This window comes from Natator depressus, chromosome 1 (assembly GCF_965152275.1).
Source record: "Natator depressus isolate rNatDep1 chromosome 1, rNatDep2.hap1, whole genome shotgun sequence".
NCBI classification, from domain to species: domain Eukaryota; kingdom Metazoa; phylum Chordata; order Testudines; family Cheloniidae; genus Natator; species Natator depressus.
In genome coordinates this window covers 213,190,335-213,202,031 of record NC_134234.1, presented here as the reverse complement: position 1 = coordinate 213,202,031, position 11,697 = coordinate 213,190,335, and the positions used below count along the sequence as shown (strand labels likewise).

The window sequence follows — 11,697 nt, the reverse complement described above, 5'->3', positions numbered from 1 at the left end:
CCAAGGCTGCCATGGATAGTAAATCTGGGGTAGATCCCCCAAGGGCCTTGGGCGTTGCAAGGCCTGATTCCTAGGTGCCTTGCCAGCGAATGGGATCCTCAGCCATGAGTCACATGCCCAGCTCCCCGTACAATGCATGGGGAGAGTTAGGCACGAGAAGCCAGAAAGCTGAACAGGGAACCACCTACATTTGCCAGCAGTGAAATGCCAAGGAAGGGAGTAGGGCCTAGATACACAAAGTTATTTTGTTGCCAACCTGCCATTGATCAACGCCTCAGCCCCCTGACACACAGGTAGAGGTAGGCACCTATCTCTGCTCGGGGACCTCAGCCATGAACCCACTCCTGGAGCTAGGCACGTAAGCCAGGTCAGCTCTCTCATCTCCCCATTTTACACAGGACCCAGTGGTTAAAGCACTCAACTGGGCAGTGGGAAATCCACATTCAATCCCTGCTCTGCCTGATTTGGAGCAGGGACGTGAATGCAGGTGAGTGCCCTAGTCACTCTAGACTGTGCTGGGGTGGGTCTCTCCTGCTGGAAATGTTCCACTTTGTACAAATAATCAGTCACTGAATCCGAAAAAAAGCTAGAGATTGATTCCAACTGGTGGCCAGGGCACTCACCTGGGATATGGGAGAGTCAAGTCCCTGCTACAATAAATATGTAGTGATTTATATATTATGTATTTATAAAGAGGCAGTTAGGTAGCTACGTACCTTTGTGAATCTAACCCTCTGTCACTTAGGAAATACATCAAAGTTGATTTTATAATGTGACCTTGTGAAGTCCTAATCCTATAACTGCAATTTTCCTTCATTTAAAGGTTAAAAAAAAAAACGAAAAAAACATCTGTGATGGGATTTTTTCATTGTTCTTGGTTGTACATGACTATTGTACAAGATAATTCTATTGTTCTTTTTGCTGGTATATATTTACATTCAGGTCCAACAGTAAAAGTAAACAAGTAACAGATATTTTAACTATGTCCCTATATCATGCACTGTATGTTACTGCACTGATATTTTTCATCCCCATTCCAACTGCAGGGTAACTACAGCACATTAAGGGCCCATTTCTTTTCCCATTGTGTCAGTGGGAGCTTCACAGTTGATTTCAGCAGGGTAGAATTAGGCCCTAAGTGTCTTGGACTTTATTGTACACACACAGATCCAATTTGCCTGTCTTTCCCTTTATTTGTAAAATAAAGTGGTACCAAGTCTACTTTTCTCTAATGTTCTGGTACCTGCTGTCATGCTGTCTGGAGTGGCTCACCACTGTAAGTGACTAACTCAGGCAGGCTCAAAAAACAAGGGCAGATACCCCAAACTGGTGGTGTGTTCTAGAATTAGATTTCACCTGCAGAGTCCTGCACTTAGGACGGAAGAATACAATGCACTGCTACAGACTAGGGACCGAATGGCTCGGCAGCAATTCTGCAGAAAAGGACCTAGGGGTTACAGTGGACAAGAAGCTGGCTATGAGTCAGCAGTGTGCCCTTGTTGCCAAGAAGGCCAATGGCATTTAGGGATGTATAAGTAGGGGCATTGCCAGCAGATCGAGGGACGTGATCGTTCCCCTCTATTCAACACTGGTGAGGCCTCATCTGGAGTAGTGTGTCCAGTTTTGGGCCCCACACTACAAGAAGGATGTGGAAAAATTGGAAAAAGTCCAGCGGAGGGCAACAAAAATGATTAGGGGACTGGAACACATGAGTTATGAGGAGAGGCTGAGGGAACTGGGGATGTTTAGTCTACAGAAGAGAAGAATGAGGGGGGATTTGATAGCTGCTTTCAACTACCTGAAAGGGGGTTCCAAAGAGGATGGCTCTAGACTGTTCTCAGTGGTAGCAGATGACAGAACAAGGAGTAATGGTCTCAAGTTGCAGTGGGGGAGATTTAGGTTGGATATTAGGAAAAACTTTTTCACTAGGAGGGTGGTGAAACACTGGAATGCGTTACCTAGGGAGGTGGTGGAATCTCCTTCCTTGGAAGTTTTTAAGGTCAGGCTTGACAAAGCCCTGGCTGGGATGATTTAATTGGGGATTGGTCCTGCTTTGAGCAGGGGGTTGGACTAGATGACCTTCTGGGGTCCCTTCCAACCCTGATATTCTATGATTCTATGATTCACCAAGTTACTCACAAACGTGAACTCCTGGATCACTATACAAGTCTCACTGTGGAGTCACAGACCGCCTAACCTGCCACCCAGACAAACTGGAAGTTGTGATAAAATGTCACTTAATCCTAACATCACACCACACCAAGTTTCTCCCAGTCCCAAGGGACCAGTCAGTCACCCAGAACTTCCTCCAAAGAGAACGCTGGCAGCCAGTTCTATAGTAAATAACTAAAGGTTTATTAGCTAAGAAGAAAGAACGAGGGTTATTGAGAGGCTATAGCAGGTAAAATATAACAACAAGGAAATCAGTTTGTAACTCCAAATGGTGGCAGTGATGTAATAAACTGTCAGTTTCCCCAAAGTCTTTCACAGGGTGTCATGAGGTACTCCACTCACTGCCGGTCTGGCATCTCCTCCTGGTCACTCTGGGGATTAGCTCTCGAGGCCAACGCCCATCCACAGTTTGCATACCATCACTCTCACTCTGGTCTGCAGCGCCTCTTGCTCCAGGACCCGCAGCATCCTCTTTGTGACTTAGCTCTCCAGCTAGGTCACTCAGTGTTCCCCCTGATGGGATTCAGTCCATCAACAGTCCTAGGCTGTCTTCCCATTCACTGGCCTGGTGCCACTCTCTCAGTGGCTAGTAGGGGAACCCAGGCCTGCCCTCTTTTCTGGGATCCAGTCCAGGGACAGCTCAGCAGTTCTGGGCTTCCTCCCTCTGCCCACACTGCTCCTTCCCTGGACTGATTTAGTTGGGGTTGGTCCTGCTTTGAGCAGGGCATTGGACTAGATGGCCTCCAACCCTAATCTTCTATGATTGTATGACTGCTTCCTATACTCTGGTTCCCCTCCTCACTCTGGGTGTGCCAGCCCCAAGAATCCTCCTCCCAGGGAATAACTACAGACTATCTCCCTGCAGCCCCCAAACACTCCTCCCTCTTCCCAGGGCATGACTGCTGTCTGCCTTACTGCAGTCTTTCCCAACAGCCCCAAGCCGGAGCCACCTTCCTGGCTTTATAGGTCCCACCTGTTCCTGAATAGGTGAGACTCTCTCTAACCAGTTGATTCCGGCCTAAACCTCCACCGTTTGCGGCGTAATTAGCAGATTGGGCCCACCTGGCCCAACCCAGCTCTTACAGGGCTAGTGTGGGGAGCTCACCCCATCACACAGGGCTACCCAGAATAACTCTGGGGATCTCTGTCTTCTCATTCAGTTATTCTTCTCTGTTAGAATCCAAACAGTCCAGAGATACAGGATCTTTCTTTGAATCCATATTTATATCTTCTTCTCACATAAGAACATAAGAAAACAAGCTGACAATCTACCCAGGTGGGCTTTTCCTTTGATGACAGGGAGTGAGAAATGCACTTAGATTTTTGACCTCAGACCTTATTCATAATGGCTATTTCCTTTGAAATTAGCATTTTCTGTTAAAGTCCTTAAATCCTCCACATTTCACAAAATTTATTTGATGTGTTATTTAGCTACATGTGTATTTCCCATGTAAATGTTTGGCATTACATTATGACAGGAATAGACACGCGGAAACAATACCCATAACGTTCCATTAGTTTTCATAAAGTTTAAACATCTGAATACACACGCATACATCTAACCATTACTTTAATCTACACAAGTGAACTGATCTAAATACACTCTAGCATGACCTGGTCAGCCAGTGTCACCCCCTCCCCATTCTGTAACAACTGAAAAGAATATTTGGTTTTGGGTAAATTAATTGCCTAATAATTCCTTGAACACCTTGATGCTTATCATTTAAGAGTTGTTTGAGAATATTCAAGATTTTGAGTAAGGGCTGTTTCCGCTAACCCTTAGTCTCACAAATAGCTCTGACCCATATGATGAGTCCCTTAAGGATTACTCCGATGAGTAAGGAATTCAGACTTAGGCCCTTACACTCACATACTGTTTATCAATAGTGCTCTGTAAAAAGTATTCCTCATTTTCTTACTCAGCTTTTCTCCGTTTCTGTGTTTCTTGTTAAAGACAGATTTTAAAAAGCATTTCAATATCTCAGCCATTGTAGCATCATCATTGATTTGCATGGAAGCTATTTAATAATCATCATATTGCATATTAACAGCTGGGATCTATCCCTGCAGGAAGCGGGCGGATCAGACTGGTGAATGGGGCAGGTCGCTGTGCCGGGAGAGTGGAGATTTATTACAATGGCAGCTGGGGGACAGTCTGTGATGATTCCTGGGATCTGTCAGACTCCAATGTCGCTTGCAAACAACTGGGATGTGGACGCGCCATCAATGCAACTGTCTCTGCTCATTACGGGGAAGGATCCGGGCAGATCTGGCTGGATGATGTGAACTGCTCTGGAAATGAATCCGATCTCTGGGCGTGTCCTTCCAGGGGCTGGGGCCAGCACAACTGCAGACACAAAGAGGACGCGGGAGTTCTCTGCTCAGGTCTGGTCCGGGAATGCTCACGTGAGCCTGGTTACCAGGGGATTTAATGGAGGGGGCAGACATTTGAGGAGAGAGCTGAGAACGATAGAGCCTCTCCCTCACTGTCTTTTCTGTAGAGTGCCCATACAGCGCGTTTTGGCTGGGACACTCTCTTTTTTAAGCCTGCCCTGGCCGTCCCAACTGTTTTGGCAAAACTGGGCATTTCTCTCGTTTCCTCTTGCCAACGGATCACGAGTTGGGAAGAGCAAATTGGACACATGCACAGTTTTGCCAAAAAAGTGGGATGCGCCCCCTAGCGGAGTGCGGAGGAACATGTGGGGGGAGGAGGGGCAGTGGCAACGCTAGCCCAACGCGGGAGGACAGCAGGGGTCTTGGGCCGCTGTGCGCGCAGGATGGAAGAATGGGGCCTCACGCTGACCCCGCACGCGTGGGTGGCAGGGGGCTCAGGCTGGCCCACGTGCTGAGGGGATAGGGGAACCTCAGGCTGTCCCTGTGTAGGTGGGAGGGAGGGTAGACTCAGGCTGGCCCCCCCTGTGTGGGGGAGAGGAAGGGAGGTTTTGGGGTTGGGCCCCCTGTGGGGAGTTCCGTTTTCCCTTTGAGAAAATATGGTCACTCTACTCTTCTACCTACCGACTGGGGTCATGATTAGAAAGTCACCATTTCCCATCAGTTCCCACCCAGGAGTATTGGAGATATCGCAGCATTTCTCTAGTGTTGGCAGGGCAGTCACTGCTGTTTTGCAGGTGTCTGTGTGTGTAACTGCTGGGAACTGGTGACTTTTCAGCGGTGACCATTATATTTCTAATAGTCTCATGGTGTCCAGGAGAGTCTCTCATTCTTAGAGTGATTCTCTCTGCACTTGCTCCTGCAGAATGATGTGGCTATACTTTTGGGTTGAGCAATCGCTGGGATTTCACTCTTCACCCCAGTTCATTTCAGAATCAGACAATTTAAATTCCCTTTTTGTGCACTTCCTTCTAGAATTCACGGATTTGAGGCTGGTGAGCGACAGTGATTGTGCTGGGCGGCTGGAGGTTTTCTACAATGGGACGTGGGGCAGTGTTTGCTCCAATCAGATGTCTGGAGTCACCCCAGTAATTGTGTGCAAACAGCTGAACTGTGGGGACAGAGGGCAGGTTGCAAGAGACTTTGCATATGGAGCAGGTTCTGGTCCCACATGGCTGGACCATGTTGCATGCAGTGAGCAACACAGGTCCCTTTGGCAGTGCCCATCAGGCATATGGAAACAGCAGTCCTGTGATAACCGAGCAGAAGAGACCCATATTTCTTGCAGTGGTAATTCTGAAACTCTCTGTGCACACACCCACTCCATCATTTACTCATTGAAAGAGTGTGATAGAAATTTTGAATGTATTTACTTTTCAGTAGAGACAGTTTTACATTCACAGTAGTGACAGACATATTTTCATTGTCAATTCTCAATATAGCACCTGGAAAACAAACATGGGAGTTATTCATACAAGCTGTGTGTTACACGGTGCAATCACCTAGTGAGAGCCTACAAATGCCCATAGGCACGGGAACTTGGGGTGCAAGGGGTTAATCAGTTTGCGTGGGGTCCCGGCTGCTGGCCCCGCACTCCACTGCTGGTCCCAGACACGGTCCCGCTACTAGCCCCGAAAGGTGTGGTCCCAGCCTGAGTCACCTTACCCCGATCCACAGCCCAGTCCTGGCCTCAGCTCAGGGGAGAGGGAGCACAGACAGGGTAAGAAGGGGCAAGGTAAAATTTTGGGGACCAGACTTTCAGCACCCCAACTGTAAAAATTGTTCCAGCACCACTGCAAATGCCTCCCATTAGCAAGCATCATTTGGGAATCTCTGTGGCTGTACTTTTGGGATGAACAATCAGAGATGGGCCCAAGGTCAGTGACCAGGACGTGAGTGGTCATGCTGAGTGGTTGGAGCAGGAGTCATATCCAGTGGTTAGAGCAGGAGCTGGTAGCCAGAAATTGGAGCCAAGGGTCAGAGCCAGAGGCCAGAGCCGAAGGCAGAAATCGGAGCTCAGGGTCAGGACCAGGTTACCTGGAGCAAGGCAAGGGGTAAGTCTGGGGTCAAGGCAACAGCAAGACTGTGAACAAGACAGGAAAATGAGGTATCTTAGCTGTGGGAAATGCTCTGAGCAGTTGCTGAATGCTGGTGTGGCTGCTGGACTCAAGAGCTGGACTGCTGACCAATCAGGCAGTATGACCAGTCAGGCAGCCTAATACAGTCCAGCTGCGCTCGTTAAGTAGCCTGGAGACTAGCTCTGCTGCAGCCCCTGCTTCCTGACACCCAGGCTGTGAAATCTGGGTCAGGATCAGAATTCCCAAAAAGTGGGTCTGTGCGTGTAGGTGAGAGAGTCTGTTTCAGATCTAAAGTCTCATTTAGTCCTTGTAACCGGGGCGCAGACTCACCAGTGGCGCCTGCTGCTGGTTGTCCTTGGGATTTAGCTTTCCAGCCGCCGGAGCGCCCTCTTCAGGCCGGTGTCTCGCCTTGCTGCTGGCTCCCGTGTCCCCTCCAGGACCCTGGTGCCCCTTTCACTGGGTGCTGCCCCCTGGCGGTATCCCACAGTTCTGGGTCTCCCCCTCCCAGGGGAGCCCCCCCACCCACTATCCCTACCTCACCTCAGTCGTAGGCTCCTGCTACTCACCAGCTAGCCCTGCACCCCGGGGCAGACTGCAGTATGAGCCAACCGGCAAGGTTGGGTTTGGACCTGCTGCCTCTGCCCACCCGTGGCTGCCCCAGTAACCCCCGTACCTAATAGACCTTACCAGGCCTGCAGCTTTCCTAGGCTGGAGCTCCTCGGCTCCCTTGGCCTTTCCCCAGTCCTGCTCCAAACTAGGTCCTCTATTCAGATCTCTACAGCCAGGTCCCTCCATCAGAGCTAGAGAGAGTAGTCTCTCTTGGCTTCTGGCTCACAGCCTTTATAGAGCCATCTGGGCCCTGATTGCGGTGTGGCCCCCAGCTGCTGCCACTTCCCCCAGTCAGCTGGGGTTTTACTTCCTTCCCTAGCCCCAGCCCTCTGCAGGGCTTTTCCAACCCCTTCAGGGCCGGAGCGGGTGCCCACTTCCCATAACCCAATAGGTACAGTCCTCAATTCTAATACCACCATTTCTTGTCTCTGGATCCTCACAATAATGTGGGTGTGTTTCAGCTGACAGATCTGCTTACCTTCAAACCGGGTCAAGAGCAGCTGTACACAGGGTGGATGGAACAGACTCAGATACCCACAAACGCGCACACACCAGCAGTGAGCTGAATAAAGATTTCAACATCCAGAGAATCCACTGAGGAACGAATCCATTAGCTATGAAACAAAATAGATTTTAGATTTAAGTTTATAAAATTGCTGAAATTTAGGGGTTTAATATACAGATAAGCCCTACTCTCTCCTACATCATACACTCTTCTCGGTCTGTTCACTTAATGATTTTCTCTGCATAGGAGAAAAAGAGAAACCACCTCAGACCCTGTTTACCGAATGCCCGAACTCTACAAGCTGCACAGGTATTTCTGCTTCTCACTGTCTCACTCTTGGTCCCGAAGGACTTTCCCAGCTGTCCCAGTAACATGTGAGGTTTCTGCATTTCCAGATCAGGAGAAGTTACGTGTCGTGGGAGGAGAGGACAGATGCTCGGGGAGAGTGGAGGTTTGGTACCGTGGCTTCTGGGGAACAGTTTGTGATGACTCCTGGGACATGGCGGATGCTAACGTTGTGTGTAAACAACTGGGCTGTGGATCCGCTGTACCAGTCCCAGGCGAGGCTGTATTCGGTGAGGGGACTGGTCCCATCTGGATAGAAACGTTGAATTGCAGAGGGACAGAGTCATCTCTCTGGGACTGTCCTGCCAAGCCCTGGGGTGAGAGCAACTGTGGTCACAAGGAAGATGTTGCAGTGAATTGCTCAGGTGAGTGACAGGAGATGTTTCTGCTACATGCAGTAATTTTCTGGAAGGCGGATGGGTCCAATTACCCGCCCGCCCTTGGTCACAGGCCAGGCCCTCCCATCTCCTGTGTGCAGAAGCATCATGGATGCTGTGGGGTGGAAGCTTTGTGGGACCATGTTGGCTCAGACATCAGCCCACATAACCCCTGCGTCCATCACAGACCCCCAGTGTGCTGGTTTGTTACTAGTCAGCATAGGGGGACGTGGGCCCTAAATCACTAACATACAGACCCTGTGCTGCTCTGAGGGAGTTTGTAGAAGTGATGTCTGGAGATCTGAGGGGGACGCTACCCAATGACAAACACATCACCTCCCCCTCGCTCCAGACTCCAACTCTCCTCCCTTTCCCTTTGCAGGTGTGACAGAGACGACAGCATCACTGAGTAAAACAGGTAAAACATCCCCCGCTCCCATCAAGACTTAAAATTTACCTGGTGCAGGGTCACAGAGGATGAGCTGCAAGCTGTAGCCTAAGGACAGGAGCTCCTTGCCATGAGTAAGCAGGGGAATGGTCCCGCTGTTGTGGGGAACTTTCCTGGCTTATACACCACCCCAGTGAAATGGGCTAGCGAAGGATCTGAGTCCTCGCTCCCCCTTCCTTTACCCAGAGGCCTGCCTGACGTCAAGGGCTCCCCTTCCACGCTCCTGTCTGGCAGAGTCCTCGTAACCCCGACAAGGCTGGGCCCAGGATTCCTGGGGGGTCGACCCCCAACCCTGCTGCGGTCACTTAGGGCAGGGGCTAAGGTGTCCCCACTCCCAGGTGCTCTCTCTGCACTGGATGCTTCCCTGATCCACTGATCGTTACATGCAGTTCAAAGGAAATACAGTGTATTAAACAGCAATTGATTTAAAAAAATAAGGAAAAAGTGGGAAAGGTTAAAGGAAAACACGTCACCCTGCTCTGTGGCACGGGGACGTCACAACCAGCGTCTCTGGACTGTAAGGGAAGTTCAGTCTGTTCCTCACACGTCCCAGGCCTCCTGCCCAGGCCCTGGCTGTGCTGCAGGGATACTGCGGGTCGGACGCTTGCTCTGGGGGTGGTCACAGGCCTTCAGGCTGAACGTGGCAGGACCCTTCTTCCCAGCATCGCCCCCGCCCAGTCGGGGTTACGATCCCCCTCCATGTCTGGCCTGCCAGGCCTCTTGGCTGGGGGCGTCTCCCTGCTCTGGGCCCGCTGCCCAGGGTCCCCCTCGCTCTCCTCAGCTCCTCACCGTGCCTGGCTTCAGACTGCTCCAGCCCCAGCCCCAGCCCCAGCTCCTGCTCCTGCTCCTGCTCCTGCTCCTGCCCCACTCTGCCTCAGCGCTGCTGCTGCTCTGCCTCCAGCTCCCTGGGCTGCTTTTCCGGCCCCTCCGGATCTGGTTGCTGCAGCTTTGCTCCCAGCACAGGTCTCCTGTGACTCTGCTCCCAGCACTGACCTGCTCCCCCGGGCTGCTGCTCTGGTTCTCTCTGGATCTGGCGCGGCTCTGCTCCGCAGCTCAGCTCAGGCCCCTGCTCTCTCCGTAGCTCGTAGCTCGGCCCCACTCTGTCTGACCCAGGCAATCCAGCTCACAGGCAGGACAGGACCCACCTTGTCCTCCTGACTCCCTGATTAGCCTGCCCGCCCTGTCAATCAGGCTGACTTGGGGCATTGGCCTCTCCCCATTGTTCCTGGGGACTGTCAGTCTCAGGGTCCTGCTTTCCTATCAACCCTTCCCCTTCCTTCTGGTCCTGGGAGCTAGCCAACCGAAACACCCCCACCGAGTTTTAGTAAGGGGCCAACAGTCCCCTTACACATGGCCTGTGAAATCTAGGGGTGAATGACACCTGGGTGGGAGCTGCAGGCTATGCTGAGCCAGAGGATTCCTGCCTGCTGGCTCCAGCTGACAGGGCAGGGCCCATGATTTAAACAGCAGCCTGTAAGCTGCCTCCATGGCAAACAGACTGTGTCCCAGCCCGTTACCCTGCTGTCCTGGGCCCTGCAATGAGTGACTGGGGAGATCCCTGGGGCCCCCGGACTCCCACAGGATAATCTCTCCCTCTTCCATGTTCATTTCCATCCAGCTCCCCCGCGCCGCCCTCTGACCGACAATGGAAGAGTCACGGTGCCCGTGGTCATCTGCATTATCCTGGGAGCCCTGCTCTGCCTGGTCTTAATCATTCTGGGGGCGCAGGTGCGAAGTGCCAAGGCAGAGCGCAGAGGTGGGTCCTGCTTGGTGTCACTGTGTGAAATGCCTCTGAAATAGCAGGTGGAGCTGTGCCTAAGGGGGGTGGGGCGTTGGCAGTGTAGTGGAAGGTTAAATTGTATTATACTGTTCAGCCACGAAGTGGTGTTGCATGTAACAACTTACATTCGCTAACCTCAGCCATGCCTGGCTGAGTATTAAGGGATCTTATTGTGAATACATCTGTTGAATATCTCTCCAGAAAGGAAGCTCTGTAGCCAGTCCATGTCTGGTACAGAAGCCTGACCTGCTTATAGCAGCCTTGCCACCTACCATGTCCAAGGTGTATGTGACATGGTGTCCGAAGTTAAGCAGTGCCAGAGGAGAAGAAAAACAGAAGGAAGAGAGCAACAGAAGTTGCAGACAGAAGGAGGAGCAATGAAGGATGGAGACAGGAAAAAAAAGCAACACAGGTTGCAGGATTTCATCAACATCTCCCTCTTCGTTGACCAGAGAACTTCAGCTTTGACAAACCTTCACAACTGACAGACTAGAAGCAGCATTTTGCAAGATTTCAGATTGCTACAAAACTCCATAAGGAAACTGAAGCTCTACAGGTATGGTGTTCACTTTGTGCTATTTGGAAGCAAGCAGAGCATTTCTTTCAACCTTTGATTTTCCTGAAGACAGGCACAAAGATGACTATGAAAGGGTTCTGGCTTTGTTTGATGCGTACTTTATACACTGGAACCTCAAAGTTACAGAACTGACCAGTGAACCACACACCTCATTTGGAACTGGAAGTACACAACCAGGCAGCACCAGACACCAAAAAAAGAAAGAAAGAAAAAAAAAGGAAATACAGTACAGTAGTGTCTTAAATGTAAACGACTAAAAACATTAAAGGGAAAGGTTAAAAAAAGATTTGACAAGGTAAAGAAACTGTTTCTGTGTTTGTTTCATTTAAACTAAGATGGTTAAAAGCAGCATTTTTCTTCTGCATAGTAAAGTGTCAAAGCTGTATTAAGTCAATGTGCAGTTGTAAACTTTTGA

The 11,697-nt window shown here is 50.5% G+C and overlaps 1 protein-coding gene and 1 long non-coding RNA gene across 5 annotated transcripts in view; one reads left to right on the top strand and one right to left on the bottom strand.

Annotated features, from left to right (window-relative positions):
• The window catches only part of LOC141975056 (antigen WC1.1-like), a 66,708-nt gene that overhangs the window by 40,491 nt on the left and 14,520 nt on the right, over positions 1–11,697 (top strand). The window contains exons 7-12 of the mRNA XM_074935223.1: positions 4,429–4,557; positions 5,539–5,853; positions 8,002–8,064; positions 8,151–8,465; positions 8,860–8,895; positions 10,544–10,681. Of these exons, the coding sequence (XP_074791324.1) occupies positions 4,429–4,557; positions 5,539–5,853; positions 8,002–8,064; positions 8,151–8,465; positions 8,860–8,895; positions 10,544–10,681 (996 nt within the window). The remainder of the gene's footprint in view (positions 1–4,428; positions 4,558–5,538; positions 5,854–8,001; positions 8,065–8,150; positions 8,466–8,859; positions 8,896–10,543; positions 10,682–11,697) is intronic.
• On the bottom strand, positions 2,512–10,057 carry LOC141975110 (uncharacterized). Of its 4 annotated transcripts, XR_012635861.1 has the most exons (6): positions 9,919–10,057; positions 7,729–7,864; positions 6,972–7,111; positions 6,409–6,600; positions 5,937–6,008; positions 2,512–4,584 (listed from the first exon to the last, which is right to left on the bottom strand). It is a non-coding gene; the product is annotated as an uncharacterized LOC141975110 (long non-coding RNA). The 4 variants fall into 4 exon arrangements; XR_012635860.1 differs by lacking the exons at positions 5,937–6,008; positions 6,409–6,600; XR_012635859.1 differs by lacking the exons at positions 6,409–6,600; positions 6,972–7,111 and having other exon boundaries at positions 2,512–4,519.